The following is a 27708-nucleotide window of genomic DNA, read 5'->3' on the forward strand; positions in this document are numbered from 1 at the left end:
TTTTCAAGGCAGAATGTATGAACTGTGTCCCTTCCTCTCTTTAGATATCCTACAATCCTATGTGTGCACTTCAGCATGTTGAAGGAGCGGTTAAACCTTTAAATGCATGGGTGTTTAACCAAACACTCTTACATATTCTGATCTTTAGAGACCCGGCACTTACAGTATATCGATTACAAATGGAAGAAAATGCAACAAATCTAGACCAGGATTCATTACTTTCACACTGAATTTCCTGAGATGCAACAAGAGCTGTCTTTAACAATAAACTGAGTTAGTTCAGGGAAATGTATTTCAGTTGGTAATTAATTACCAGTAGCCGTTTTCTTAGGCCAGTTTTCTATACACATATACACTACGACAAACTCACAAACGCTTTGATTTTCAGCACCCCACTGATCCATAATCAATCCTAATTCTTCCATTCTGTTTGTGTTGTTCTTTTCCACTTGTTCTCCCAGGAAAAGTTTAGGGCAAACAGGAATTCCTGATTAAAAAGATAAACACACACACACATACACACTAAAGAACAAAACATGTTCTGGTTGAGCTGAGGAGAGGAGATGAGCTCTAGTTACTCAGGAATCTTATTGGCTCAGCTCTGCTTGTATTTATATAGTCTGAGCACAGAGACTCATTTACACACTGATTCAAAGCAAGATATTGATTTGAGTTGCCAGTATGGAGTGAACTTATTCAACTGTATGATATGCAAAGGCTTTCACTGGCATGGGTTTTCTACAGCTGTGTGCATGTATGTTTGTGTGTATGCGTGTGTGGCCGCCAGCTACATGACTTGATGCGTGCTGTGTCATCCACATGGTTCTTGTTAGAGAATGAAGGATGTTTGTTTTCTCTATTAGTGATTCGCTCCCCATTATCAAGATCACAATCAAAAATCGCCTCCAACCACATTTAAATAAACACACACATGCACATATTTCACGTACTCTTTTTATCTCTCCATGTCTTTTTTATCTCAAGCATGCATGTGCATTCTCTCTCACACACATACACACACACACACACACACACACACACTATAATATCTATACCTCACTGTGTGGAACTGATTGACTATAGTCTTTAATATGCAAAGAAACAAACCCCTCTAACTATACATTATGTTTTTTATGAAGTAGAGAAAACAAAAAAGGATTACATAAAAATTTGTAGCCTTTTAAGATGTTTTTTAAATAGTCTTTCCTTTTTATTATTTATTTAATATGAAAAATAATTATAATAAATATTAGAATTATATTTTACTATAGTAATGTATTTCAGAATAATTTCTTTAAAAACCTGGGGCTTCTATTTTGACAGAACACTCCAGGAAGATGGTCACCATAGAGTGTGTGTGTGTGTGTGTGTGGGCTGGTTGACAGTAGTTTAATATACATTTTATTCAAAATCTGGTGAATCGCTCTTCCGGTTCCAATCTCATAGCATGTTATAAAGTTTTATAAAAATTTGATACCGAAGTTTCACAGTTGGATGGAGACGTAAACTTCCAACATGGCAGAGGAGAGTACGGTTTCTGTAGTGAATGACCGGTTTTATACATTTTTCTACAGCAAATAGTTGGCACTTGCTGTTTCGGTCATAGTCATTTATGGATATCAGCAACCATTTGATGAAAATAGCATGTATATGACTAAAATTCCATTATCTTCCTTTTTTGTATAAAGTTAATTAACCCAAAAATAAAAATCTTTGAGTGTATACATTTTAAATGTTAATAATTACTTTTACTTTATTAATAATGTTTTTACCTTTCAGCATGTCCTCAAAGGGAGGTTTCAGATTTAGCTAACCTCATTGTCCCCAAAGTCTAGATAAGTAAAAACAAACACATATTGATGCTGTGCTGTTACATATTGTAGTATTTAAACTAATATCCTCAGTGTGTTGAATGATGCTGCTGTTTATTTGTACACAAAAATGAGTTGAATTGAGGAAGTGACAGAAACAGATTCTTCTTATTTTATGAACTTGGGTTAGATCTAGGACTCTGTCTGTCTGTCAATGCTTTATAGATCTCAGTACATAAGGCCTAAACGACCTTCAAACTTCAAGGCTTTTACTTTATTTCTTTTTCAACTTTTAAGCATGTCTTTAAGTAAAAATCAAAGTTTCTTGAACTTTCTTTTCTTTTTCTAGTTTTCATCCTTTTCTTCTCTTCCTTTATGCTTTATCACATTTCTTTCTCCCTCACTCCTTTTGTCCCTCTCTCCCTGTATAAAGCTCTTGTTGGCCAACAGTTCATGCTTTCGAGTCCTTTCAGGGCTTAGAGTGTCTCGGGTGACAGGATGATGTGTAACAGGTGTGTTTGTGTGCGTGTGTGTCTGTGTGTGTGTGTGTGTGAGAATAAGAGATTGTGGTGCTAATGGCCTCAATGACACCACTTAAAACATCCCCTTCAACTTCCTTTGGCATTACACTCTTGCTCTGATATGTGTGTGATCCATGTGTATGCGTGAGAAGTATGGTGTTAGGCAAATATAAGGAAATGTGTGCTGGCATGTTTTCTCACAAAGAGATTAGGATGGTTTTATGCAGTTAGATGTGTTGTAGAAATTAAAATGTTTATTTTTTTTAAAAGGACAAATATTAAAGTATTGTACAGCAATATATTTAGGATTTCTTTGCATGTGTGGTTATAAAATGTGTCTTTTCTTGTACTCAGGCAACCAGGGCCACACTAACAGCTCACTGTTCCTCGCTGGGTGACAGTTTGAGGAAAGAGAATGAGTTAGCACTTATCATAGATGGACAGACGCTCAAGTACGCCCTCTCTTTTGAAGTGCGGCAAGCCTTCCTTGACCTCGCCCTGTCCTGTAAGGCCGTCATCTGTTGCAGGTATACACACAAACTTTCCCAAAAATATATGTACATCTCTGCCTCAGAGCCTATACACTGTAAAGATAAATCATGTATTGTCATCATTTAATTACCTTCATATTGTTCCAAAGCCCTGCCATGTCCTTTCTGCCATCAAACACAACAGGGGTTTTGCAGAATGTCCGTGTTGCTCTTTTCTATAGAGCGAAAATTGATTATACTGTCAAGCTCCAAAAACAAATTATTAAAAAATGCCAACATAAAAAACTATTTTTTGGAGCTTGACAGTGTGGGTCACCATTTACTCACCCTCATGCCATCCCAGATTTGTATGACTTTCTTTCTTCTGCAGAACACAAACAAAGATTTTTAGAAGAATATCTCTGCTCTGTTGTTTCGGACAGAACTTTGAAACTCACATACAGGCAGCATAAAATTAATCCATAAGTGGTTAAATTAATTTCTACAGAAGTCAAATGATAGGTGTGGGTGAGAAACAGATCAATATTTAAGTACTATAAATCTTCACTTTCACTTTCACATACTTTTGTTTTTGGCGATTTGTATTCTCCGTGCATATCGCAACCTACTGGGCAGGGAGGAGGATTTATAGTAAAAAAAAAATATTGATCTGTTTCTCACACACACCTATAATATTGCTTCTAAAACCACTTAAAACATATGGATTACTTTTATGCTGCCTTTTCTGTGCTTTTTTGACCTTCAAAGTTCTGGTCACCATTCACTTGCATTGTATGGACCTACAGAGCTGAGATATTCTTCTAAAAATCTTTTGTGTTTAGCAGAAGAAAAAAAGTAAAACATCTGGGTCGGCATGATGGAATTTTCCTTTTTGAGTGAACTGTCCCTTTAATGCCCGTCTTAAAAACTGTAGTCTAACATCCCATATATTCGTATAAGGGCATCAGCAGTAAAACAGTCATGTGAACAGCATGCGTAAATGAAAAAACACATCCTTTATTTATCCCCAAAAAAAAGGTCTGCGTAATTGTGTGCACGCTTTTAAGTAAAAGGTTGTGTTTTGCCCTGGGTGACTAAACAACTGGTGAAATAAAGAGCTTGGCTCCTAGAACAGAGGGGCTGTGGAGAGGTAATATAATATACAGAGCACTGTGCAAATGTCAAGCTAATGACTCACTTACTGTCATTATACACACTCACACACTCTCATACACACAGGTAGACAATACAGTCTTTCATATAGTATTGTTAAGTACTATGAGTGTTTATCTGAATATAATCTGAATATAAATAAGCAGTCTGTGTGGCGTTTTGTAAGCTGTTCTCCAAGGCCCTACAAACAGGCTGAACCAACCTCTCCTCCCTCTGTAGCACCCCCACACACACACAATGTCCCAGAACTACATGAATTTACACACATCCTGACAGCCAGCAGAGAATGTGTGTGTGTTTGTGTGTACAGGTTTGGCTATTGTGAGTTCCAAATTAAAAAAAATAAAATGTCCTCAAATATGTTATGAAACATGACTAAAACTGACTTGTAAGGTAATTTGAAGTGGGCTTCACAATTTGAAATGCTCATTAACTGACTAAATCATGTTTTGCTTTAAATAAAATAATGTCAGACGTTTCTGTTAGGGTTAGATTTAGGGGTAGGGTATAGTACATTTCATTATCTTAGTAGAAAATCTGCCCTCACTAATATGGAAGGGCTCAAAAGCCTGAGTCCACATTGAATAAACTGACAAATGTTTTAGGATTTAGAAATTTTTCAATAAAGATATGTTATGACAAAATGAATAAGAAAAATTTAAGATTCTGCACTATTTCTAGGTCACTTATCAATTAAGCACATTTGTGAAATTGACCATATTAACTACTTTGTATTAAAGGTCACATTTCCTTGCTTCCGTTGAAGTGCACAAGATGCTCATTATCTGTTTTGGAACATTCTCAAAACAGGTTTTACACAAACTTGCGGAGTCCATGACAGCTCAAATGCATGTTGTCATTAAAGCAAAAGAGGGACCAAATACAAAAACATTCTAACATTCAATTCAGCTTTTCGTTTCAATTGTTATACTGATAAGACAATTTCTAATTATTATTATTTTTTTATTATTATTAAATTATAAACAAACAAAATAAAAACATTTTCACATACTGACTTAGACTTTGAACATACTGCATAGCTTCAAAAGTGTGTGTGTTAGAAGGAGAAAGTCTGCGAGGAAATGATCTGCGTGTATGTGTGTATATTCTCCATGCATGGTTTCCCTAGTTCACACTCTGTTTGTTTAAAGAGCTGCTTTAACCTTCTTATTTTCTGCTCAATTCCACCATGAAGAACATGAGCCCACCTTTCATCTGCCTGCTTCCTCAGATCTCTCCCCTGTGATTTGATGACTAGAGAAAGTAGTTTTGGAGAATATTTGTCTTTTCGCTGCAGATTTTAGATTTTTATGACTATGCCATGCTTACACCATTTAGAAGATCATGCATATATATACTAGATTGAACTTTTATGGCCAACTCTGAAACTTTGTATAGCAGCACTTCTAATATTACTGTCTACTTATGAATAATTGCTTGTGTCGTAGCATCACTCATTTTAAGTCACTTTGGATAAAAGACTCTGCTAAATGAATACATGTAAATGTATATCAGTGGTCATTAATTTTCCTTAGAAATCCAAATCATGTACCACTCCTGCCATAGGGGAATTCCATAGAAAAGTGAAGCACAATAGTTTATGATTACATGTCTGCTGCACTTACAAAAAGATCTGTGGTGTTACCATGGTACAGTGATAGTACTAAAATGGTAATCATATCGTGGTACATGAATATGATGATTAATAAATACCATGGTATTGCCATCTGATAATATCACTGTACCATGGTACCACTAAAGTTGTTTTTTATATTTACATGGTACTACTAACATAGTACATGTCCAGTACATAAAAGGCATAACCATGTACCATTGTATCATTTGGAAAAGTATCGTAAACCTTTTTGGTTAGTGTGGATTGATTTTTTAAAATTAAGTTGCTCATTCAAAACATGACAGTTTTCTCAATCGCTTTGGCTAATTTTTTTGAAACAGTCTTAACATTCTCTAAACTGTAAGTGCAATTTTCACAACTGTTTTTTTTGGACATCACAACTCTATTGCATGTCTGCAAAATGTAGTAACTCACCCAAAACATTTAATTCATGCTTCAAAACCTAGTTATTGTGTCAGTAAATTTGACAAAATGAAAAGTTTGTAATCGTGCAAGCCGTACTGGTCAAAATGTTAAGTTTTTTTCACAATGCCAGTCAACACAATGCCAAAGTGATTGAGGAAAAACTCTTAAGAGGAAGCTCTTATGCTGGAAAGTTTGACATTTGAGTAGAATGATTGACTAATTCCACTGACTAATGGAGCACCTCACATTGGTTGCATCACGTTTCTTTTCAGCATCTTGAACATTAAACGCTGCATTTTCAGTTTAGTTTTGAAAGCCTAAAAAAACATGTCTTGAGACCCCTGCATTCTTTTCTGATCCATCCAGCTGTCTTTGAACTTTAAAGCGCACACTATGTGAAAGCCTCCTACTTATTTGTTGATGCCTCATCCTGGTCTCATGAAATGTACGTGGCCATGGCAACATTTTTGCAAAACGAAATGATGTGCCTTATTATACATTTGGCTGCAGTTTCCTGGTGAAAAGACAAAATGGTGTTGTAATCAGACAGACTTCACAAGGTGAATTTACCTAAAACTTTTATCGTAAACCAATAGTAATCTAAAATTAAATGATAGGTAAACACAAAACAGGCATCCCTTCCCTTAATCAATGCCTAAACCTAACCGATATGTCAAAATACGAATGAGAATTGAAAAGCAAATTTTCTAAAGCAACCAAATCATCTTGTGTCGCAAAAATGTTGTTACCGTAGCATTACTTTGATTTGACAAGGTTTCGAGAGTGCATGTACTGAGGCTGAGCTGACTGCCCCCTGCTGACTAGGAAACGGAAATACATAAAGCTGGTAGCCTTGGAAGCATGATTAATTGTAACTTTTTTAACAAAATATTTTTCTACAATTAATAGCACTAAATGAACCTGTTAAATTGAAAGCCCTAATTCTAATACACCTTTTGAGAAAATTCTGAACTTGTGCCTTGCCTTTGACGTTAACATAAGAGCCATTTAAGCTCGCTGTAGAGCCAACATGTAATGTAATGTTACTGAATTAAACTGTTGTATTGTGCTTTCAGGGTATCTCCACTGCAAAAGTCGGAGATCGTGGACATGGTGAAGAAGCATGTGAAGGCCATCACACTGGCCATTGGAGATGGAGCCAACGATGTGGGCATGATACAGACGGCACACGTGGGAGTAGGCATCAGTGGGAATGAGGGCATGCAGGCCACCAACTCATCTGACTACTCTATAGCTCAGGTCTGACACAACACAAGCTCATTCATGTATTTCATTATTCTGTGGCTCACACACACAAACACACACATCACAATGCCTCATCTTTAAAAACTTAATTAGACTACCACAACACAAATCACACAGCAGTCTTCTGCCCACAGTGCTGTTGTATCCGGGTAGCTGCTCCTGCAGTAATGGTTCACATGTGTTCCTGTGGGCAAACTAATTCCTCTTTCAACCTCTCTGTCTCTCTGTCTTTTTAGTTTTCCTACCTGGAGAAGCTGTTATTGGTTCATGGGGCTTGGAGTTACAACCGGGTTACCAAATGTATCCTGTACTGTTTTTATAAGAATGTGGTTCTGTACATCATAGAGGTATGAGCATTTACCACAAAAACATTTATGAGGAATGTGTGTATGTGTGTGTATGTATCACTTTTAAAAGAAAAGTTCACCCAAAAATGAAAATTCTGTCTCACCCTCATGCCTTCAAACCCTTCTGACTTTCTGTCTTTCATGGAACACAAAAAGAAGTGTTAGGAAGACTGTTTACAGTGCTCATAAATAAATGTGGATGGATGCCATCAAGCCCCAAAATAGCTTAACAAGTGCCAAATAGTAACTTGTGTGCAATATTCCTAGTCTTCTGAAGTCATGTGATAGATTTTTGTGAGGAACATATTTAAATGTATGTTGCTATATTATATTGCATGTTAAATACAAGTTAAGCTCAATCGACAGCATTTGTGGCATATTGTTGATTTCCACAAAAAAATTATTTTGACTCTTTTAAAAAAAAAAAGGTTACAGTGAGGCACTTACAATGGAAGTGAGTGGGGCCAATTTTTGGAGGGTTTAAAGGCAGAAATGTGAATCTTATAATTTTATAAAAGCACTTACATTAATTCTTCTGTTAAAACTCATGTTTTATTTGAGCTGTAAAGTTGTTTAAATCGTAATTTTTACAGTCAATATAGGGTTTTAGGGTTTGTCGACATTGTTTTAAAATTGGTGATAACACAGAAAAGGTCAGTAAGCGATTGTATCACACAAAAATAGTGTTAACACGCATATTGTTTATGTCTTGTGGCTATACTTTTGAAATAGTGAGGATTTAAATATATTTAATGTATTGGCCCCCATTCACTTCCATTGTTAGTGCCTCACTGATGTTTGCTCTTTTTTTTTTTAAGGAAAAGGAGGTACAAGTCCAAATATATGTTTTTGGTAATCAATATTATGCCACTAATGCTGTCGATTAATCTTAACTTTTATTTATACCAGAATATTCCTTTAAATTTCATAGTTTTGCCTTTTAGCATGTGTTCAGTTTACATGGCATGAGTTCAGTTAACTTTTTAAAGATAGTTATCAAATTAGCACAAGTACACACACACACACTCACACACACACACACACACACACTTTTTGCCTTTTGCTCTCTCTAGTGTTCCACACAAACCTGCACACACATTCTTTTTCACTTCTTTTCCTTGCGTCTCTTTCACACAGACACGCTTGCATACATTAAGTAGACTGCTTGCAGCTGTTTGTGGAAGTGTTTGACAGTGATAAATGAGATATCCCCTCTGGTCTCTGCTTTCCATCACACAGACAGACAAACATTTGCTCAGCTATCTACTATAAATGGTGAAATACTATAGACTTCCATTGTTTTCATATAAAGCTAACTACAGTAACCAATCCACATGTTTATTATTAGCAAACTATAGTTTTGGTGAGTTGTTTAGGACATCTACTTTGTGCATGACACGAGTGATTTTTTCCAACAATTGTTTACAGACAGTTTTTCCACTTTTAATTGACTATATCACAATTCCAGTTGGTCAGAAGTTTACATACACAAAGTTAACTGTTCCTATAAGCAGCTTGGATAATTCCAGAAAATGATGTCAAGCCTTTAGGCAATTAATGAATTGGAGGTGTACCTGTGGATGTATTTTAAGGCCTACCTTCAAACTCAGTGCCTCTTTGCTTGACATCATGGGGAAATCAAAAGAAATCAACCAAGACTTCAGAAAAAGAATTGTGTCTTGCAATTTCCAAATGCCTGAAGTTACCACGCTCATCTTTATAAAAAATATTATGCAAGTATAAACACCATGGGTCCACACAGCCATCATACCACTCAGGAAGGAGATGCATTCTGTCTCCTAGAGATGTTTAGGAGATGTTTAGTTTGGTACGAAAATTGCAAATCAATCCCAGAACATCAGCAAATGACCTTGTGAAGATGCTGGAGGAAACAGGTAGATAAGAATCTATATCCACAGTAAAACTAGTCCTATATTGTCATAACTTGAAAGGCTGCTCAGCAAGGAAGAAGCCAATGCTCCAAATCCGCCATTAAAAAGCCGCACTAGAGTTTGCAAGTGCACATGGGGACAAAGATCTTAATTTTTGGAGAACTGTCCTCTGGTCTGATGAAACAAAGATTTTACTGTTTGGCCATAATGACCATTGTTTGGAGGATAAAGGGTGAGATTTGCAAGCTGAAGAACTCCATCCCAACCGTGAAGCATGGGGGTGGCAGCATCATGTTGTGGGGGTGCTTTGCTGCAGGAGGGACTGGTGCACTTCACAAAATAGATAGCTTTATGAGGCTATATTGAAGCAACATCTCAAGACATCAGCCAGGATTTAAAGCTTGGTCGCAAATGGGTCTTCCAAATGGACAATGACCCCAAGCATACTCCAAAGTTTTGGCAAAATGGCTTAAGGACAACAAATTCATATTGTTGTGGCCATAACAAAGCCCTGACCTCAATATGACAGAAAGTTTGTGGGTAGAACTGAAAAAGTGTGTGTAAGCAAGAAAGCCTACAAACCTTTTCAGTTACACCAGTTCTGTCTGGAGGAATGGGACAAAATTCCAGCACTTATTGTGAGAAGCTTGTGGAAGGCTATCCAAAATGTTTGACCCAAGGTAAACAATTTAAAGGCAATGCTACCAAATACTAACAAAGTGCATGTAAACTTCTGACCCACTGGGAATGTGATGAAAGAAATAAAAGCTTAAATAAGTAATTCTCTCTACATTTATTCTGACATTTTACATTCTTAAAATAAAGTAGTGATCCTTCCCTAAGACAAGGAAGGTTTTCTATGATTAAATGTCAGGATTTGTGAAAAACTGAGTTTAAATGTATTTGTCTAAGGTGTATGTAAACTTCTGACTTCAACTGTATAATTGCTATAACTAACCCTAAATCACGCCCTAAACCTAACCTTAACAGAAATGTTTTTGCATTATTATAATAATAAAACATTTATGAATCGTTTTTCCAAATGAGGATATCCCAAATTGTACCCAAAAGGAGGTTTTTCCGATTTAGCTCACTTTAGGGTAAATATTTAAAGTAAATACACACACACTTGCAGGCACAGTCAAAGTCACTGACCCCTATCTATAATGGCAGGGTCCATCCAGTTCAAAACTGCATACCAGTTACATTGTCATCCGAGAGCAGTGTTAGTGTGTGCGTGTGCTGGGTAGATTGTGAGTTTCACTGACTGGGTCACTGTCCTGTCCAGTCAAGCATTTGTCAGCTGTGCCAACCCCCGCCCCCCAAAATGGCAGCAGGTGCAGAGACATGCCCCCCAAAGTCAGCCCCCATTGCTCTGTGTGTGTGTGTTGGGTGAGATGACGTTGGTATGCATGAATGTGCATGTTATGGGAAGAGCTGGGTACAGTGGACTCACTTTGGGGCAGTAAAATATATAGAAATCTCAATATTTTTGGAATGTGATTGTAAAATGACCACATCTGTCAGGGAATAGGAGTGGTTTGGGGGTCTTACTGAGGATTAACTTCCTGCAAAGGAGAGCTTTAAAGGTCAAAGTTTACTGACTGTCTTTGTCTTCATAGCAGAGACATATGTGTGTGTGCATGTGTAGGCTTTTGTTTATATGAACTGACCTCTGCCATGGTTTATGCTGTTGTCCGAAAGCAGAATGACACTCAAGTTTCCATGTTTCTCTTGTCTTTTCATTTCTCCTTTTTTCTCATGCTATTCTTTATCACATTTTCCCCCCTCTCTTGTCCTCAGCTTTGGTTCGCATTTGTAAACGGTTTCTCTGGACAGATCCTGTTTGAACGGTGGTGCATTGGCCTGTACAATGTGGTGAGTGTCTCTCTCCCACTATCACTCTTCTAATATCTTTCTCAGTTGTTTTATTAATTTTTCAACATTTTAATGACCACAAGCTATGTTTCAAAACCTACCAGCAAGACTTCTTTGGTTAACAACCATTACCAGAAAAACTATACTGGTCAACCAGCTTCACAGCTACGTTTTGCTAGTGCGGATTTGCTGCCTACATAGAGCCTTTCAAATCATTTATGAGATCATTATGAGATCATTATGTTTTGGATGTAGCCTTAAACCCAAAGTATACTTCGTCAGACTTAAACACTATGTGTACAGAATGCGAGATGCAAATTTTGTTGTGCATGCGCCTGGAATTATTTGCACAAATGAATGGGTTCACAAGGTGGCAACACTCACATTTGAGCCATTGCTTTCTTAGAAGCGCTAGAAGATGTAATCACCCCTAAACATCAGGATACGAAGGTGGAAACAACAGCTGTGGATGTGCACATCAAGAGCGAGTGAGGAGGTCAGGATATATCTGCATTTGTATAACTCGTGTCTGAAGGAAAAACTCCTGACAAGAAATAGTCCAGTATTTCATAGCAGTCATAGTCGGCATGCGCTAACTATAGGCATACAGTCAAATGAAGTATACTTTAAAAGGGTATTATGACTAAATGCAGACTCTTAATCATACACGTCAAAACTGAAGTATACTTTCGGCTTTAGAAGCTACCTATGTAGGCAGTAAACAGCAAGACAGCACACTAGGGTTTGGAACAGAGCTATAGTTTTAGTTTGATGCATATGTATGATATTCTACAATACTTTGATAATTGACTTTAATAATTGAGTGTGTGCATATGTGTTTCAGATCTTTACAGCACTCCCTCCTTTCACGTTGGGAATATTTGACCGACCTTGCAGTCAACAGAACATGCTACGATTCCCTCAGCTCTACCGCATTACACAGAATGCAGAAGGTTTTAACACCAAGGTATCATGCACACACACACACACACACACACACACATTAATAGACAGTAATGGTCATGCATAACAACAGATTCTGAAGAATCATAAATCTGTCTGCAGGCAGTGTCAAGACTTTTTATGATAGTCTTAAAGATGCTTAGTCCAGTTTGTGATTGATTAGCAAGGTCTGATGTTGTTAGCAATATCATCATGTTGTTTTGACTGCTCATTTCCTGAATGCATGAAGCAACTCTGTTATCACAGAGATAATAATGAGATTCATGAGGCTAGAATAAGAAAGTCATTCATTTATGGGAGTTTATGTGTGTGTGTTCAGGGGCGTAGATTGCAGATTACAACCCCCTCCCCAATATTTATACCATGATCAATGGAAACATGTAAATGTTCAAGCCAAATCTACACCCTTGTGTGTGTTAGGGGTGATCTCGGGGACACTGCACTAGCTGTGCAATTGCAGAGAAACTGTTTGTGTGGGCTGTGTGTATCTTGGCATTAGACTGTCTTAACTGACTCCTCGCCTCTCTCTCTCTTTCTCCCCCTCTCTCGTTCCTTCTTTCTGTCCCTCCCTTCCTCTCTTTCATTCACTCTTTTTCCAGGTCTTTTGGGGCCACTGTATAAATGCTCTCATTCACTCCATTATTCTCTTTTGGTTTCCACTCAAAGTACTGGAGCACGGTAACTATCACAAACTCTCCCACAAACACTTAAAACACTCAAGCGCAATTGTGTAAATTGTTGAGTATCTTCCCTCAACCCCTTTTGTTTCTTCAGACACTCCCTTTGACAGTGGCAACAGTGTCGACTACCTGTTCGTGGGGAACATCGTCTACACGGTGAGTCATCAGCCAATCACAGCATAGCATTTACTGCACCATTGCCCTTCCAGCCAATAAGAAGTCACACATCATTTCCTTGCGAGTGCTTCTTCTCCGTTCGCTAGCTGCCAGTGTTTACACTGTAAACTTGTTAATGCCCCTTTTCACTGGCTATTCTTGAGAAAAGTCCTTGCAAAACGACCATACAACTAAAAAAAGAGCACCAAAACCCCAACTGTGAGGAAACTGACCAGAACAGACAAGACCGCTCACCATTGGCCAGTGTGTGCACTTCATGGCTGAAATACTACAGTTGAAGTCTGCTATTTAGGGTTGCAACAGTAACTGGATTTGTACATTTTCTGAAATAATTGTGAGTGGTGGTTCTTGGTGGTTGTTTCTATGTGGTTGCTAGGGTGTTCTGGGTTGTTGCATACTGACATAAGTCAATAGATCACCCACAAATCTCTATGCTATTGGTACCAAAATATGGCTCGGTGCCCTCTTCAGTGTAAGTCTATGGGATTTTTTGCTCATTTTACTGTCTGCCAGAAAATAAAAACAAACATCCGATGATAGCTTAGAAAGTCGTGGCACACTTCTCACAGAAACATTGAGGAGTTTGTTCAAATCACAAACCATTAGTATGAGAATAGTAATAGTAATTTACCACTTATTCGCTTAAAGAGATGAAAATTCTCATTGTGTACTCACCCTCATGCCATCCCAGCTACAACAATCACATAAAGGCAGTATAAGAGTAATCCATATGACTCCAGTGGTTTAATCTATGTCTTCAGAAGCAATATGATAGATGTGGGTGAGAAACAGATCAATATTTAAGTCCTTTTTACTATAAATCGCCACTTTCACATTCTGAAATGTCTGAAATGCTGAAGATTTAAAATTTAAAAAATAATTGGAAAATGTATCTGTTTTTGTGGAATCTGTGATTCCATTGCGTCAGAAGGCATACGTATATTAAACCACTGAAGTCGTATGGACTACTTTTATTCTGCATTATTCGATTTTTGGAGTGTCAAAGGTCTAGTCACCATTCACTTGCATTGTGAGGACCAACAGAGCTGAGATATTCTTCTAAAAATCTTTGTTTGTGTCCAGCAGAAGAAAGAAAGTCATAAACATCTGAGATGGCATGAGGGTGAGTAAATGGTGAGAGAATTTTCAATTTTGGGGGAACTGTTCCTTTAATTTCAGGCTTAAAATGGTCAACAGTTTTGTTCTGGCCTTTTAAAAGTTCATCGTCTGGACTAAATGGGTGATGTCACTATTGTTCTTACCCCACGAGCCAATTGGCAGGGTAAAGTTACTTTTCGCTTACGGTCTATTATTTTAGTATACGCTTCTTACCTCTTCTGTATGGTCCATATTCCAACGAGTCACAATAAAATGCACACAGAGATAATCATAATTTCCCAACTGATTTGCTACTTAAGCTGCAGTCTCTTTTGATTTATATGCTCAAATGCAGTGCTGGTGTGGTTTCTTCACCAGCTCCCATCTCATTAGAATAAATGACAATCCTTGCGTCTCCTTATCACGAGAAATTCATTTTAAAAAGTTTTATATACTCCCAGTGCAGTTGCAAAAATACTAATAAAATTCACTATATCTTCTTGAACCTCGTATTAAACTCCCAAAAATTTTAAATGCATTATAAATGTATAAATAATCAAACTAATAAAACCAAGTCATCCTGTCAAATGAGTTTCCTATTTTCATGAATTTTGTATTGTATATATACAGGTGAAACTCGAAAAATTAGAATATCGTGCAAAAGTTCATTAATTTCAGTAATTCAACTTAAAAGGTGAAACTAATATATTATATAGACTCATTACAAGCAAAGTAAGATATTTCAAGCCTTTATTTGATATAATTTTGATGATTATGGCTTACAGCTTATGAAAACCCCAAATTCAGAATCTCAGAAAATTAGAATATTGTGAAAAGGTTCAGTATTGTAGGCTCAAAGTGTCACACTCTAATCAGCTAAACACCTGCAAAGGGTTCCTGAGCCTTTAAATGGTCTCTCAGTCTGGTTCAGTTGAATTCACAATCATGGGGAAGACTGCTGACCTGACAGCTGTGCAGAAAACCATCATTGACACCCTCCACAAGGAGGGAAAGCCTCAAAAGGTAATTGCAAAAGAAGTTGGATGTTCTCAAAGTGCTGTATCAAAGCACATTAATAGAAAGTTAAGTGGAAGGGAAAAGTGTGGAAGAAAAAGGTGCACAAGCAGCAGGGATGACCATAGCCTGGAGAGGATTGTCAGGAAAAGGCCATTCAAATGTGTGGGGGACCTTCACAAGGAGTGGACTGAGGCTGGAGTTACTGCATCAAGAGCCACCACACACAGACGGGTCCTGGACATGGGCTTCAAATGTCAAACGTCTTACCTGGGCTAAAGAAAAAAAGAACTGGTCTGTTGCTCAGTGGTCCAAAGTCCTCTTTTCTGATGAGAGCAAATTTTGCATCTCATTTGGAAACCAAGGTCCCAGAGTCTGAAGGAAGAATGGAGAGGCACACAATCCAAGATGCTTGAAGTCCAGTGTGAAGTTTCCACAGTCTGTGTTGGTTTGGGGAGCCATGTCATCGGCTGGTGTTGGTCCACTGTGCTTTATTAAGTCCAGAGTCAACGCAGCCGTCTACCGGGACATTTTAGAGCACTTCATGCTTCCTCCAGCAGACAAGCTTTATGGAGATGCTGACTTCATTTTCCAGCAGGACTTGGCACCTGCCCACACTGCCAAAAGTACCAAAACCTGGTTCAATGACCATGGTATTACTGTGCTTGATTGGCCAGCAAACTCGCCTGACCTGGCTTGGCATTGCCAAGAGAAAGATGAGAGACATGAGACCAAACAATGCAGAAGAGCTGAAGGCCGCTATTGAAGCATCTTGGTCTTCCATAACACCCTCAGCAGTGCCACAGGCTGATAGCATCCATGCCACGCCGCGTTGAGGCAGTAATTAATGCAAAAGAGGCCCAAACCAAGTACTGAGTACATATGCATGATTATACTTTTCAGAGGGCCGACATTTCTGTATTTAAAATCCTTTTTTTTTATTGATTTCATGTAATATTCTAATTTTCTAAGATTCTGAATTTGGGGTTTTCATAAGCTGTAAGCCATAATCATCAAAATTATATCAAATAAAGACTTGAAATATCTTACTTTGCTTGTAATGAGTCTATATAATATATTAGTTTCACCTTTTAAGTTGAATTACTGAAATTAATGAACTTTTGCACGATATTCTAATTTTTCGAGTTTCACCTGTAAATATAACCATGTAACCGAGCAGCAGAGAGCAAAAAGGAACTGTGCAAATTAACAATAAATGTTATACTGATTATAACAATATTAATGTGTGCAAAGTGGATTAAGCACTACATCGGATATTACTGCGTGGATTTACATCGTAAGACCATTAGCTACTGTACATACACTTCTCAAAAATTATAAAAAAAATAGTCTCACGAAAAAACAGCATTGTCACAACAATGGGATATTTTTCTGAACATTTCACAGCCATGGTTCCATTATTTTTATTTATAGTGATAATAATCTTGCTATGTAAAAAAAAAAAAATCTTATTTTAAAATGTGAACCATGTGCTTTGTAAAAGACAGATGTATGTCTGAGTGGGTTTGGCTTAATTTAGTAAAATACACAGTTTAATTAATATTATACCGAAACATTAACTCAAACATTAACTTTACCACACTGAGTTTTATGATGATGTCAGGAGCATATGAATCAGAAATATCAGAGATAAAAGAAGTGTCAGAATGTAAATTAGAGCTCTGTAGAGTCACCGACAAAGCATAAAGTCAGATCAAACATTAACATACTATTTAATTTGTATGAAGACTTTGATTTAACCAGATCTTGCTCACGTTTAAATGGCCGTTGTTGATTCCGGAAATAAGTTTACCCCGTGAGGGCCACTCCCAGAAGTGAGAAAAGTGTGTTAGAATTCTCTATGGTTCAATGTATATGCGTTGTGTTTTTGGACAAGGTTCCATTATAGAAACGTGTGTGTGTGTGTGTGTGTGTGTGTGTGTGTGAGACCCAGACTATTAAATACAATATGTTGGAAATTCTGGAGGCGATACTACACTCTAGCCATTAAAACGGTAATGAATAAGTCCCATAGGGAGTGAAATCTTTGTCTTCTGGAATGTCTATCTGTTCCTTACAGGCTTCTAAGTGTGTATGTGTGTGTATGAGTGATTACTTTAAAAGTGTAATTGTGTGTTTTAAAGCTGTGTATATTGCTAGAGGCAGTAGTAAGTCGATGCCTTTGTGAAAGCCCTCATCTGGTTTTATGTACTCAAGTTTGTGTGAAACTGTACAGAGCGATTTACCAGGATGATGAGTACATATCATTACTGTTATTTATGACCACTCTATTTCTCTTTCTCTCAGTATGTAGTGGTAACTGTATGTCTGAAAGCCGGTATGGAGACCACAGCATGGACAAGAGTAAGTCAGTCACCATCCTCCAACACAAATACACACACACACACACACACACACACCTCACAGCTGGCTGTATGGGCTCAAAGCAATAAGCATCTCTGGCAACTCTTATGAAAGCCCCGTCTAATACATTGAATTTATTCCAAAGAGGTTTTTATATATTTAGAGTGAAAGAAGATCACATGAAGGAACATTCTTAAGTTTGCACATGATATTTTGTATGGGTCCGACTCTATAGGAAGGTCATATACTGTATATTCCAGGAAGTGCCATTGCTTTAGATAGATGGAGAACATATACTGGTGCTATGTCAGGACATTTCTCTGTCTTGCTTTGGTGTGGGTTGAGGAGACGCTGACACTCCCTGTCCGTTCAGCTGTCCACACACCAGCACTTGTGATGAAGTAGAGCCCACTTGGAATTCACACGGTGTCCATTACAGACAGAGAGAGTTTGCTGACGTGTTGGAGAAGTCTATATTCATTGCGTCAATACACTGTTTGAAATTGACCATGACCCAGCTCTCTCTATAGCTCTCAATATTAATAAAAGAAAAGATATAGTTTTCATAGTGTGTAACATTTTATTACCAATCGTGGTTATCAAACTCACAATTGCACTTTATTGTCAATGCTGATCTGGTGATCTTGGTACTGTTTTATTTACAAATCAATTTATGGTCTAACACCAATTTGCATTTCATCTGGTTTCTCTGCATATCTGACTGTTCCTCGTATTAGATCTGAGCTGGGTATACTAGGTTTTAAGTTTAATGCCCAGCAATATGGAATATGTACAAACAAAAAATTTATAAATCTTACCACACTTCCACCATTGGAACTTTTTTTGTATTATTGTCCTCTTTGTCGTATGTTACCTTGTTATTGTGTTTTTTTTGCTAAATTTTGGACCAGCTCACTCTTACAAAAGATATATCAATGAGTGTATTATCTTGGTTAAATAGAGCTTACTAAATAACTAATCCTCTCACTCTCTATCCAGTTTTCTCATCTGGCTGTATGGGGCAGCATGGTGCTCTGGATGCTGTTTTTCGCTGTTTATTCTGCTATCTGGCCAACCATTCCTATAGCGCCAGATATGTTGGGCCAGGTGAGTGCAAAACAAGCACACCTGCTTGTTCTCATACATTTTCACACACTCTTGTATCTGACTGCCGTCCGGCGTCTGGACCACTTGCTCTCTGGGTGTTCTGTATCGGATTTATGGCCTGATGTCCCACTCCGCAGTCCCACTGCACCTGCTACACAGTCACCCGAGCTCCAGGCTTTTATGGCCTACCCTGGAAGTGTTGACGCAAGCCTGGGCTGGTTTGTGCAACACTACAGACATATCTGTGTGTGTTTGAGTGAGGAACGCTCCATTAAATTTTTCCCTGTCCCTACAGGGATGTCCGCAGAGTGTGGGGGTGTGGGGCAGTCGGGGTGGGATAGAGCTCTCTGAAGCCCTCCGGCCCATTAATTTGATTTGTGTCAGAAATGAGGAATGTGCTCAAGTATCCCTACAGCTGCTCTCAAAGAGAGTGAGAGAAAGATGGGACATCCCTTGCTCTTTACCCTGCAGCGTAGGCCTTTCTTCCCAGCCACTAATTTGTTAATTGCTCCATCTTTCCATGTAGGCCAAACTAGGAGAGAGCAGATGCATGTGCATGTTTTTTCCATCACTGTATATCAGTGTATATTTGCGCGTCTGCTTGTCTGAGAATTTAGGAGGGTTGTCGTCTGGGGGTGTATATGCAGCTGTCGCAAAGGGACGCCTCCTAATGGTTTATGGTGTCTAGCAGATTCTGTCAGAATATAAGCGCTGGAGGATCCATAACCTCTCCTCTCAGTGGGATCACTTGATTGCACACAGTGAAGTTGCTTCAAAGTTACCTCAAGAAAAATGTGATCCTGATGATCAAATTTTATTTAAAAACGCTCTCCAGTAATAAAATTTAGAATACATTTAATGTTTCTGTCATACTAAAAAGTAGAAATAGACAATGACTACATTTAAATAGACACCAGAAAGCGGCCTATTGCAAGAAAGTGGCGTTCCCGTTTACATGCACCGTATAAGCCTCTCATATACATGCATCTCAGTCAGTAAGCAGCTTTCTCCACTGCAACGTAATTTCCCTGCGACGCTTATGTAAATAACGAACCTGGCAACCGAGGAAGACTTTGCTGTTTTATTCTCCGTTGCTTTAGTACCAGATATTCCAGAGTTCTTGCTGTGTTTGTTTCCTTAACTTTCCATCGTGACCTCTGTGCAATAGTGATATTTCCCTCTTACATAAAAATCTGGGATTCCCCCAGTCCAACAAGTGCATAGACACGAATTTAAGGAACATTCAATATTTTACATGGGTGTGTGTATAAATAGGTATAGTTTATAATGTATATGCTTTTCCCACTGTACTCCCACCCAGAAATGTCCATCGTTTGATGTTTGTTCTCCAGTCTGTTCATGCACATGCACAATCCTCAAAAACGTATTCGCTGCTGAAGCTTATTTTGAAAATGATCTGCATCGACCATGTCCACTAGCTCCAAAATCAGCCTTGTTAATGGTTGTGTATTTCTCTTTAAAATATTTTAAGTGAATTTTGAAAAAATATTGTATACTGTACATGTAAAGTTTAGTTTGGCAATTTTGTGTGTGTCTCATTTACTATAATACTGTATTATATAATGTTAGCAAATGTTGTAATTATATTATTATTATTATTATTAATTTAAACAAATGTGACATACATATATAATAATTGGGCCACATTTTGACATTGTGATAACTGTAACAAATGACATGCTCTCTAAGTATCATCATCATCTGCCAACCCATATATGTTGACCACTACCAAAGAGGCTACTTGAGAGAATTTTTCTGTAGTTTAAAACAATTGGTTTATTTAGATTTAGCCTTAATATTTGGCCTTCTGGTCCAATTTCAAAGAGATGACTCATTAGGGGAAAAAGACACTTGTATTAAAGCACATAACAGAGACAGTGGGGGAGAGGGATAGACAGTAGACAAATAGGTAATTAACCTCTCCCACTAACAGGGGTCAAAAGCTGCTGTTAGGAGACAGAAATCCTTCATTGATTGAGTGTGGTTATGTTTGCTGAGCATTGATTTCAAAAAAATTTGTTTATCTTTGTTTTTAGGCTGGCAGGGTGATGCAGTGCTGGAGCTTTTGGCTGGGCCTTATACTGGTGCCAACAGCATGTTTACTCAAAGATGTGGTGTGGAACGCGTAAGTAACATACCACACACTTCAGTGTATTTATGGCGAAAATGTAGGATGATTTGGCAATGTACAGTATATTAGCCACTCACATAAACAGACTGACAATTTCACACTGTCTGGCTTTGTGTGTTCAGAGGACGACGCACAGTAAGGAAGACTCTGCTAGAGGAAGTGCAGGAATTAGAGGCTCGGGCTGTGGACCCTGGGGCAGCTGTCCTCAGAGATGCCAGCGGCCGCAGGTATGTCCATAGATATGACTTGAAGCCAAAGCAAACAACTGTTAAACTGCATGTGTCTTCCTCTTTAATATCTCAGATTGATTTACCAGGCATTTTAACAAGGTTTAGAATTTGTCTCTCTTAACACAAATGCATAACTCTTTATATAGGGTTCCCACAGTGATGAAAAATATAGAAATATCAGGGAATGTTACAAGATTTTTCAGGCCTGAAAAGTCATGGAAATTTTTAAAATATCTAAAGTGCTGGAAAAGTTATTTCAATTTCTATTATGAATATTAAATGTGAACTATGTAACATTTTTGATGTTCTACTATCCCAGTTTTTATTTTTCACTGACAACTATGAGTAAGCCATTCTTTGGTTTACCTCACCCAAAAGTATAAACACTGAGCCTCCAAGGCACTATCAAAATATTGATGTTTATATTTTGAGTGGCCTGCTCAGCTCCACACATCCCTTTTTAGCTCAACATATAGCTTAAGTTTGAGGTGAGGCTACTTGTAGTAAGCTGTTCAGCCAGGGAAATATGAACATCCATGGCAGACATGTACAGAGGAAAAGAAATTTAGCTTCGCCTACAAATGTTAAAGCCAAAATTCGAAGAATTCCTAAAAGACACAGAGACAGAGAATGGAGTAAAATAAAAGTGAACATTGGCACTGTATTTACATGGTGAATTTTAGGAATTTTCGGTGTTCGATCGAGACCCCAAACTTGCAGAGTTGCTTCTCGACAGGTAAACTTACACAAATCAGCTATTGTTTAGTCTGGAGATGTTATCAGTTCCTATGCCAAGCTTTCTGTCTGGTGTGTTAGCACTTTATTAGGACACCTGTACACCTACTTATTTATGCGATTATCTAATCAGCCAATCGTGTGGCAGCAGTGCAGTGCATAAAATCATTCAGATAGGGGTCAGGAGCTTCAGTTAATGTTCGAATCAACCATCAGAATGGGGGAAAATGTGATCTCCGTGATTTCGAGTGTGGCATAATTGTTGGTGCCATAGTGATCCTAATAAAGTGCTCAGTGAGTGTATGTTATAATGGTCTTGTTATTATGACGTTCAATGTTTTATTTAGTATGGCCTATTTGTTCATAGGGAATCAGAGAGTGTGAAAGGGTGTGATGAGTCTAAGGGGTGTTGTCAAAAGTTGTTAGAAAACGTACTTTATTTTTGTAATTCCGTTTGGTGCCACTAGTAGCGCAGAAATAGCACATTTCATCTTTAATTTTTCAAGTTATCTGCTCTTGTTGTGTCAATGTTTAATCAGCTAGATATTGCTCTTGAGTAGAGTAAATCATATTTGAAAGACTAATGAGCAAATCTTTTTTTGAGTCATTTTTTTCCCGTACAAACCGGTTAACAAATCGGTCTGTATCATTCATTAGCATATTGGTCTGAACATAAGTTATTTTTAAAATCCTCATCCAGTAATTACAAATGACTGGAAAGGTCATGGAAATTAATTGATCAAAAAGTGTGGGAGCCCTATTTTTATCGCTTTGTGTTGTGTTTTATTTATCACCATATTGTTTTTTTTCTTATTATTTTATTGTATTATGTTATGTAATCAACATATAATTTGTTTATGCCTGCACGCTATTTGCAAACTTTCTAACCCCTGCCTGAACACCCACAGGCCCAATGCTGAGGATTCATAGACTAAAGAGTCAAAGGCAGGCATGCACGCAGGTAGAGCCAGTCTGCCTGAATGTGACCCTCTGTAGGGATGTGGAGTGACCTCTGTTTCCCTCTCGCTCCTTCCATGAACCTTCCATTCTACCATCATTATATCTTTTGACTTTTCTTTTCCCCTTTCTCTTTCTATTTTCATGTTTTGCAATGTCAGGCGGACATGAGCTGGTCAGGTCTGCGTAGCTATAAGGACTGTGTGTGTGTGTGTGTGTGTGTGTGTGTGTGTGTGTGTGTGTGTGTGTGTGTGTGTGTGTGTGTGTGTGTGTGTAGCTTCCTTGACAAGTAGTTAAGAATAGCTCTAGTCTGTGCATGTATTTGTTTTCACACTGTTTGTGGATTTTGAGGCTGACTGTGTGGAATGATTGCTTGGATTTAGTCCTAATAATTTTTTTCCCAGAGATATTACAGAATATTGCACTACATATTGAGTTTGGTGTATGGCCCTATATGAGACAGGAACTTGGCAAGCGTATGTTTAGCCTCATGAAGTTTTTCTAATACCTTGGAGTGTTTTGTGGTCTTTAGGCCACTAATTTATGGCCAGGGAGTTGACGAAATGGACTTCTAATCAGAGGGATGTTGGCCGTAAGCCCTGTTTAGGTTTACCCCCTTATTCCCCCAGAGTGAAGCGCTTAACCTCATTTGTTTCAGTAAATATCCAGCTGTAAAATGGATAATGGGTGTAAGTCATTCTGAAGGAGTGTCCAAAATCTGCTGAACGATTAAACATCAGTTTTTAATTGAGCATTGTTGGGTGGAGACTGGAACAATCGAATAGATTCAACTTGTAACTCTGTCGACCTGAGAAGACCTCCCCTGATGACAAGACCAGCATTGCTGATCTCCACCCTAGGTGTGGGTTAAAATATAGATTTTTATTTTTTTTTTTCATTTTACTCTATGCATAACCCTCGACTTCAATGAGAGGAAATCACTCACATTTACAACAACATTTTGCACTATGCGACTATGTTTATATTTCACTGACCAGTAATTGCGTGGTATAGTGGTGAAGTATTCAGCAGCGAGATCCTTTAACTGCATGTTGAGACTAAAAGTTGTTCTGTGTAATGCGTGTCCAAAGACGAGATCCACATGACCCATTTGTTATTGAATAATGTGTTGTTTAATACCCTTTTGGTTCTCTGAAGTCAGTTGTTGATCAAAAACAACCAAAAAATAAACATTTCATTCTGACCATGTATAGCATAGATGAGATTAAAGCCATTAGATTCCGGTCTCGTTAACTTTAGACATTAGCGTCTACAGACGCTCTTTACAGTAGAGACAGTACCTCATTTTTAGCACATGTTCAACAAATCAATGTTAATACTTGTAAATAATACATGTTATGCAATTAAACAATAAACATGTAACTTATTAATATCTTATTTATTGATTGAATACATGGATTGGCTAATTTTTAAAAAGCCAAAATGTGACCAAAATGATGAAAAACTAAGAAAATATAATTAGTAACATTTATATTTTTGTAATGTAGCTAGTTATAAGGTCACCTGGATAATTAACAGCATTAGCAGCTTCATATGTAAGCGAAAGGGACATTAATCAATTTCAAATTGAAATCGAATTGAATCGAGAGCTTGTGAATCGGAATTCAATCAAATCTCAATTCCCAGCCCTACTGGTACCCCAGCAAGGGATGCTGGTGTGCTGGTGTTCCCACCAGGCTATAAACTAACTTTACCAGCTTCATTTGAAAGATCATGCTGGCTAACCATCTTCACAGGCTAGCTTTTGCCAGTGAAAAACATGGCTATGGTGATCCACCAGCTAGACTAGCACGAAACCTGCACTAACCTGCTGGTTAAGCTGATCTTTGTAGTAGCGTCAGCTAGCTGTACTGGACAGGGGAGAAGTATTTTCCTCCAGTCTAATATAAACCTGGACTCGAACATGAGGGACAATCAAGAGGAAAATAAGTTGTAGCCAAGTTGATAAATCAAAACAACTGTCCCCCACCACAACTGATATTTGGAAGATTGTCCCCCAGCTCTAGAGAAAGACTACTCCAAAATGGCAAAAGAAAGAAAGAGCTCTGGTTACAAGTGAGCCTATGTGTCATTCCATCCTTTTATTTCTTTATTTACAATTCATCATCCTGTTCTTTCAGCAGGTCATCTGTTTTGCAGACATAGTTTTTATTGGCCAACGTTCTGCCATATCTCATACACTGTTGCAGAATTTTTGCCAAATGAATGCCACGTCCTTCCCAACGATAACAGTGCAAACTGTCCCCTTCATAGTGCAATATGATTTTGAGCTGTAACCTTGAAAAGTTTGGCCATCCTCCATAACAACTGGTTTTCGGATCACTCTTTCTCTGTTATGGATAGGGGGAAATTTTCTTTTATCTGATTTACAGGAAAACGCCATAGATTGATTCTTCAACATTGAACCTGTTTATCAAAGATGAGGTCAGGCTTGCTCAGTTGAAACTGGCCGCAAAATGGCATTGGAATTCCAGGTTCAGCATTGATATTTTGCCATTTAATTTAGTAATTGGAAACTCCTTTATTGGTTACAGTAATTTTTAGGACAGAGAACTGTTTTATGCTCTGTTTTATTTTGAAGGATGAGAAGGTTGAGAATTTAGTGCTGTAGAAATATTTGAAGAGATGTTTTTGGATTGCAGTACCAAGTTTAATGTTGTTTAGGAGTGGTTTGGGAAGCCATTTCTTAGAATTGTTTGAGTGTGTGTCAATGTGTTTTCTACTCGACTGATCATCGTTAAGTGTATCTGCTGTGTACCAAGACCCCCATGCAGAAGATTAAAAGTCTGTGTGTTATAGAAAAGGTGGTGTGATATCTTAGTTGTGTCTGAGCATGTGATTTGACCTCTAGTTTGTCAGTCATTCCTGTGTGCCATGACTAAAGCATATCAGTCATTAGCTCTGCACCGTGATTGGTGGGTTTACCTGTCTGTCTCTCTCTCTCTGTCCAGTCTGAACGAGCGTGCCCACCTGCTGACTCGAGTCTTCTGGAAAACGCCCTCCAGTGTGGGACGCTCAAACTCTGTGCAGCAGACCGTGTCACGTAAGTTAAAGTTCCTCACACAGACCCATTTTAACAGACTGAATACACACATCTGCACAGGTAACTTAAAACAAAATGTAAGTATGTGTGCCCTGATAAAAAGCGCAGGATGGACTGTGCTGGTTTGGTCCTGGTCAAGCAGGTGGGCCATTATAGCAATACAGTTTACCAGCTAAACTTAGCAAGTTTAAGATCAAGGGGGTCTTGCAGGTTAATGTAGCTAAGAAGCCTGGTGGGGTTACCAGGACACCCAATAGGAACACTTTATTGCTTTTTCATATCTAGTGAGTCTTAAGGGAGTTCTCAGTTATGTTTATGCAAGTATCAGCTTTGGTTTGGAGATATAAAAATAACCACAAATAACAAATGTTGACAGAGAATAATAGGGTCTCTTTTTTAATTTTTTTTTATAGAAAAATCTGAAAGCCAGGAGACCTTATCAAAAGTCTCCCTCTGCTCTCCATTTAAAAGAATAATTCACCCAAAAATGGAAATTCTCTCATTTACATGCCATCCCAGATGTGTGTGACTTTCTTACTTCTGCAGAACACAAACAAAGATTTTTAGAAGATCTCTGCTCTGTAGAACCATACAATGCAAGTGAATGGTGACCTAGATTTTGAAGCTCCAAAAAAGCTATTAAAGCCAGCATAAAAGTAATCTGTATGACTCCAGTGATTTAATCCATGCCTTCTGAAGCGATCTATGCGGTTTTGTGTGAGAACAAGCCAAAATATAACTCCTTTTTCATTTTACATCTTGTCATTGCAGTCTCTTGGCACAATAATGATTTCAAACTTGATTACACTTCTTAATGCTTGACGCATGCACAGAGCGCTAGATGGTGCTATAGGAAATGTAATCAAGTTTGAAATCATGATCACCAAGGAGACTGTTGATGTCTAGTGTTAGCCAAAAAGGAGTAACATTTTGGTCTGTTCTCACCCCAAACCAATTGTAGCTGTGCTAGTCTTCTAAAAGCTTCTTAAGACATGGATTAAACTGGTGTCATATTGTGCAGAAGAAAGAAAGACATACAAATCTGTGATGGCATATGGGTGAGTAAATGATTAAGTAATTGTATTGTTTGGGTGAACTATTCCTTTACTCTCATTGCTATCTGAAACATTTGAGATTTTATTTTCCTATACAACCATCATCCATATCTGAGTGACCAACCTTTCTTTATCTTAGCATACATGTGAATGTGCCTTTTCTCTTCCTTTTCCCCATAGATGGATATGCATTCTCACAGGAGGAGCATGGTGTGGTGTCTCAGTCCCAGGTTGTACGCTCTTACGACACCACCCGTCAACGGCCCAGCCTGTAGCTGGGCAACGTTCTGCTGAGGGTCACCACAGCAGCAGCTGGTAGAGACTTTAATGGACACACCTGTGCTGGGTGATCCTGCTGTGCCCTTTTTGGAACTTTAAGTTGAACTAAATTGAACTGGGCACAGCTAGCGCACTACTGGACCCAGCTACATTTCACATGGCCTCCCTTAACGAGGTCAGACTTTTTGGAGGGGGTGGGTGTACAGAAATAGAGGTGTGGGGTGGGCGGGGATATTGTCACTCTGAAATGGCCAGTCAAACTGAACGGACAGGCAAAAGGCGGCAAGAAGCATCCAGAAGTGGAAAGTCAGGAGTCACAAGATTGCTTCATAATGGAATTTCTCTTTTGTCTGCATTTGGCTATAGTATATTGTGTGGGTGCATGGATTCATTTGCACGTTTGTATATGTGAGCTATATATGCACTGAGAAGGA

At 38.2% G+C, this 27708-nt stretch overlaps 1 protein-coding gene across 6 annotated transcripts in view; it reads left to right on the forward strand.

Annotated features, from left to right (window-relative positions):
• Nucleotides 1-27708, forward strand: part of LOC127634191 (phospholipid-transporting ATPase IB-like) — a 105656-nt gene that overhangs the window by 74710 nt on the left and 3238 nt on the right. For all 6 annotated transcript variants that reach the window (XM_052113628.1, XM_052113629.1, XM_052113630.1 and 3 more), the window contains 13 exons: nucleotides 2687-2859; nucleotides 7093-7276; nucleotides 7519-7629; nucleotides 11325-11399; nucleotides 12244-12366; nucleotides 12962-13040; nucleotides 13137-13198; nucleotides 17639-17695; nucleotides 18695-18802; nucleotides 20860-20948; nucleotides 21077-21181; nucleotides 25849-25940; nucleotides 27176-27708. The exon at nucleotides 27176-27708 is cut by the window's right edge and continues 3238 nt beyond it. In XM_052113628.1, the coding sequence (XP_051969588.1) occupies nucleotides 2687-2859; nucleotides 7093-7276; nucleotides 7519-7629; nucleotides 11325-11399; nucleotides 12244-12366; nucleotides 12962-13040; nucleotides 13137-13198; nucleotides 17639-17695; nucleotides 18695-18802; nucleotides 20860-20948; nucleotides 21077-21181; nucleotides 25849-25940; nucleotides 27176-27270 (1353 nt within the window). In that variant the 3' untranslated portion in view covers nucleotides 27271-27708. The remainder of the gene's footprint in view (nucleotides 1-2686; nucleotides 2860-7092; nucleotides 7277-7518; nucleotides 7630-11324; nucleotides 11400-12243; nucleotides 12367-12961; nucleotides 13041-13136; nucleotides 13199-17638; nucleotides 17696-18694; nucleotides 18803-20859; nucleotides 20949-21076; nucleotides 21182-25848; nucleotides 25941-27175) is intronic.

Source organism: Xyrauchen texanus, chromosome 41, assembly GCF_025860055.1.
Source record: "Xyrauchen texanus isolate HMW12.3.18 chromosome 41, RBS_HiC_50CHRs, whole genome shotgun sequence".
Classification (NCBI taxonomy): domain Eukaryota; kingdom Metazoa; phylum Chordata; class Actinopteri; order Cypriniformes; family Catostomidae; genus Xyrauchen; species Xyrauchen texanus.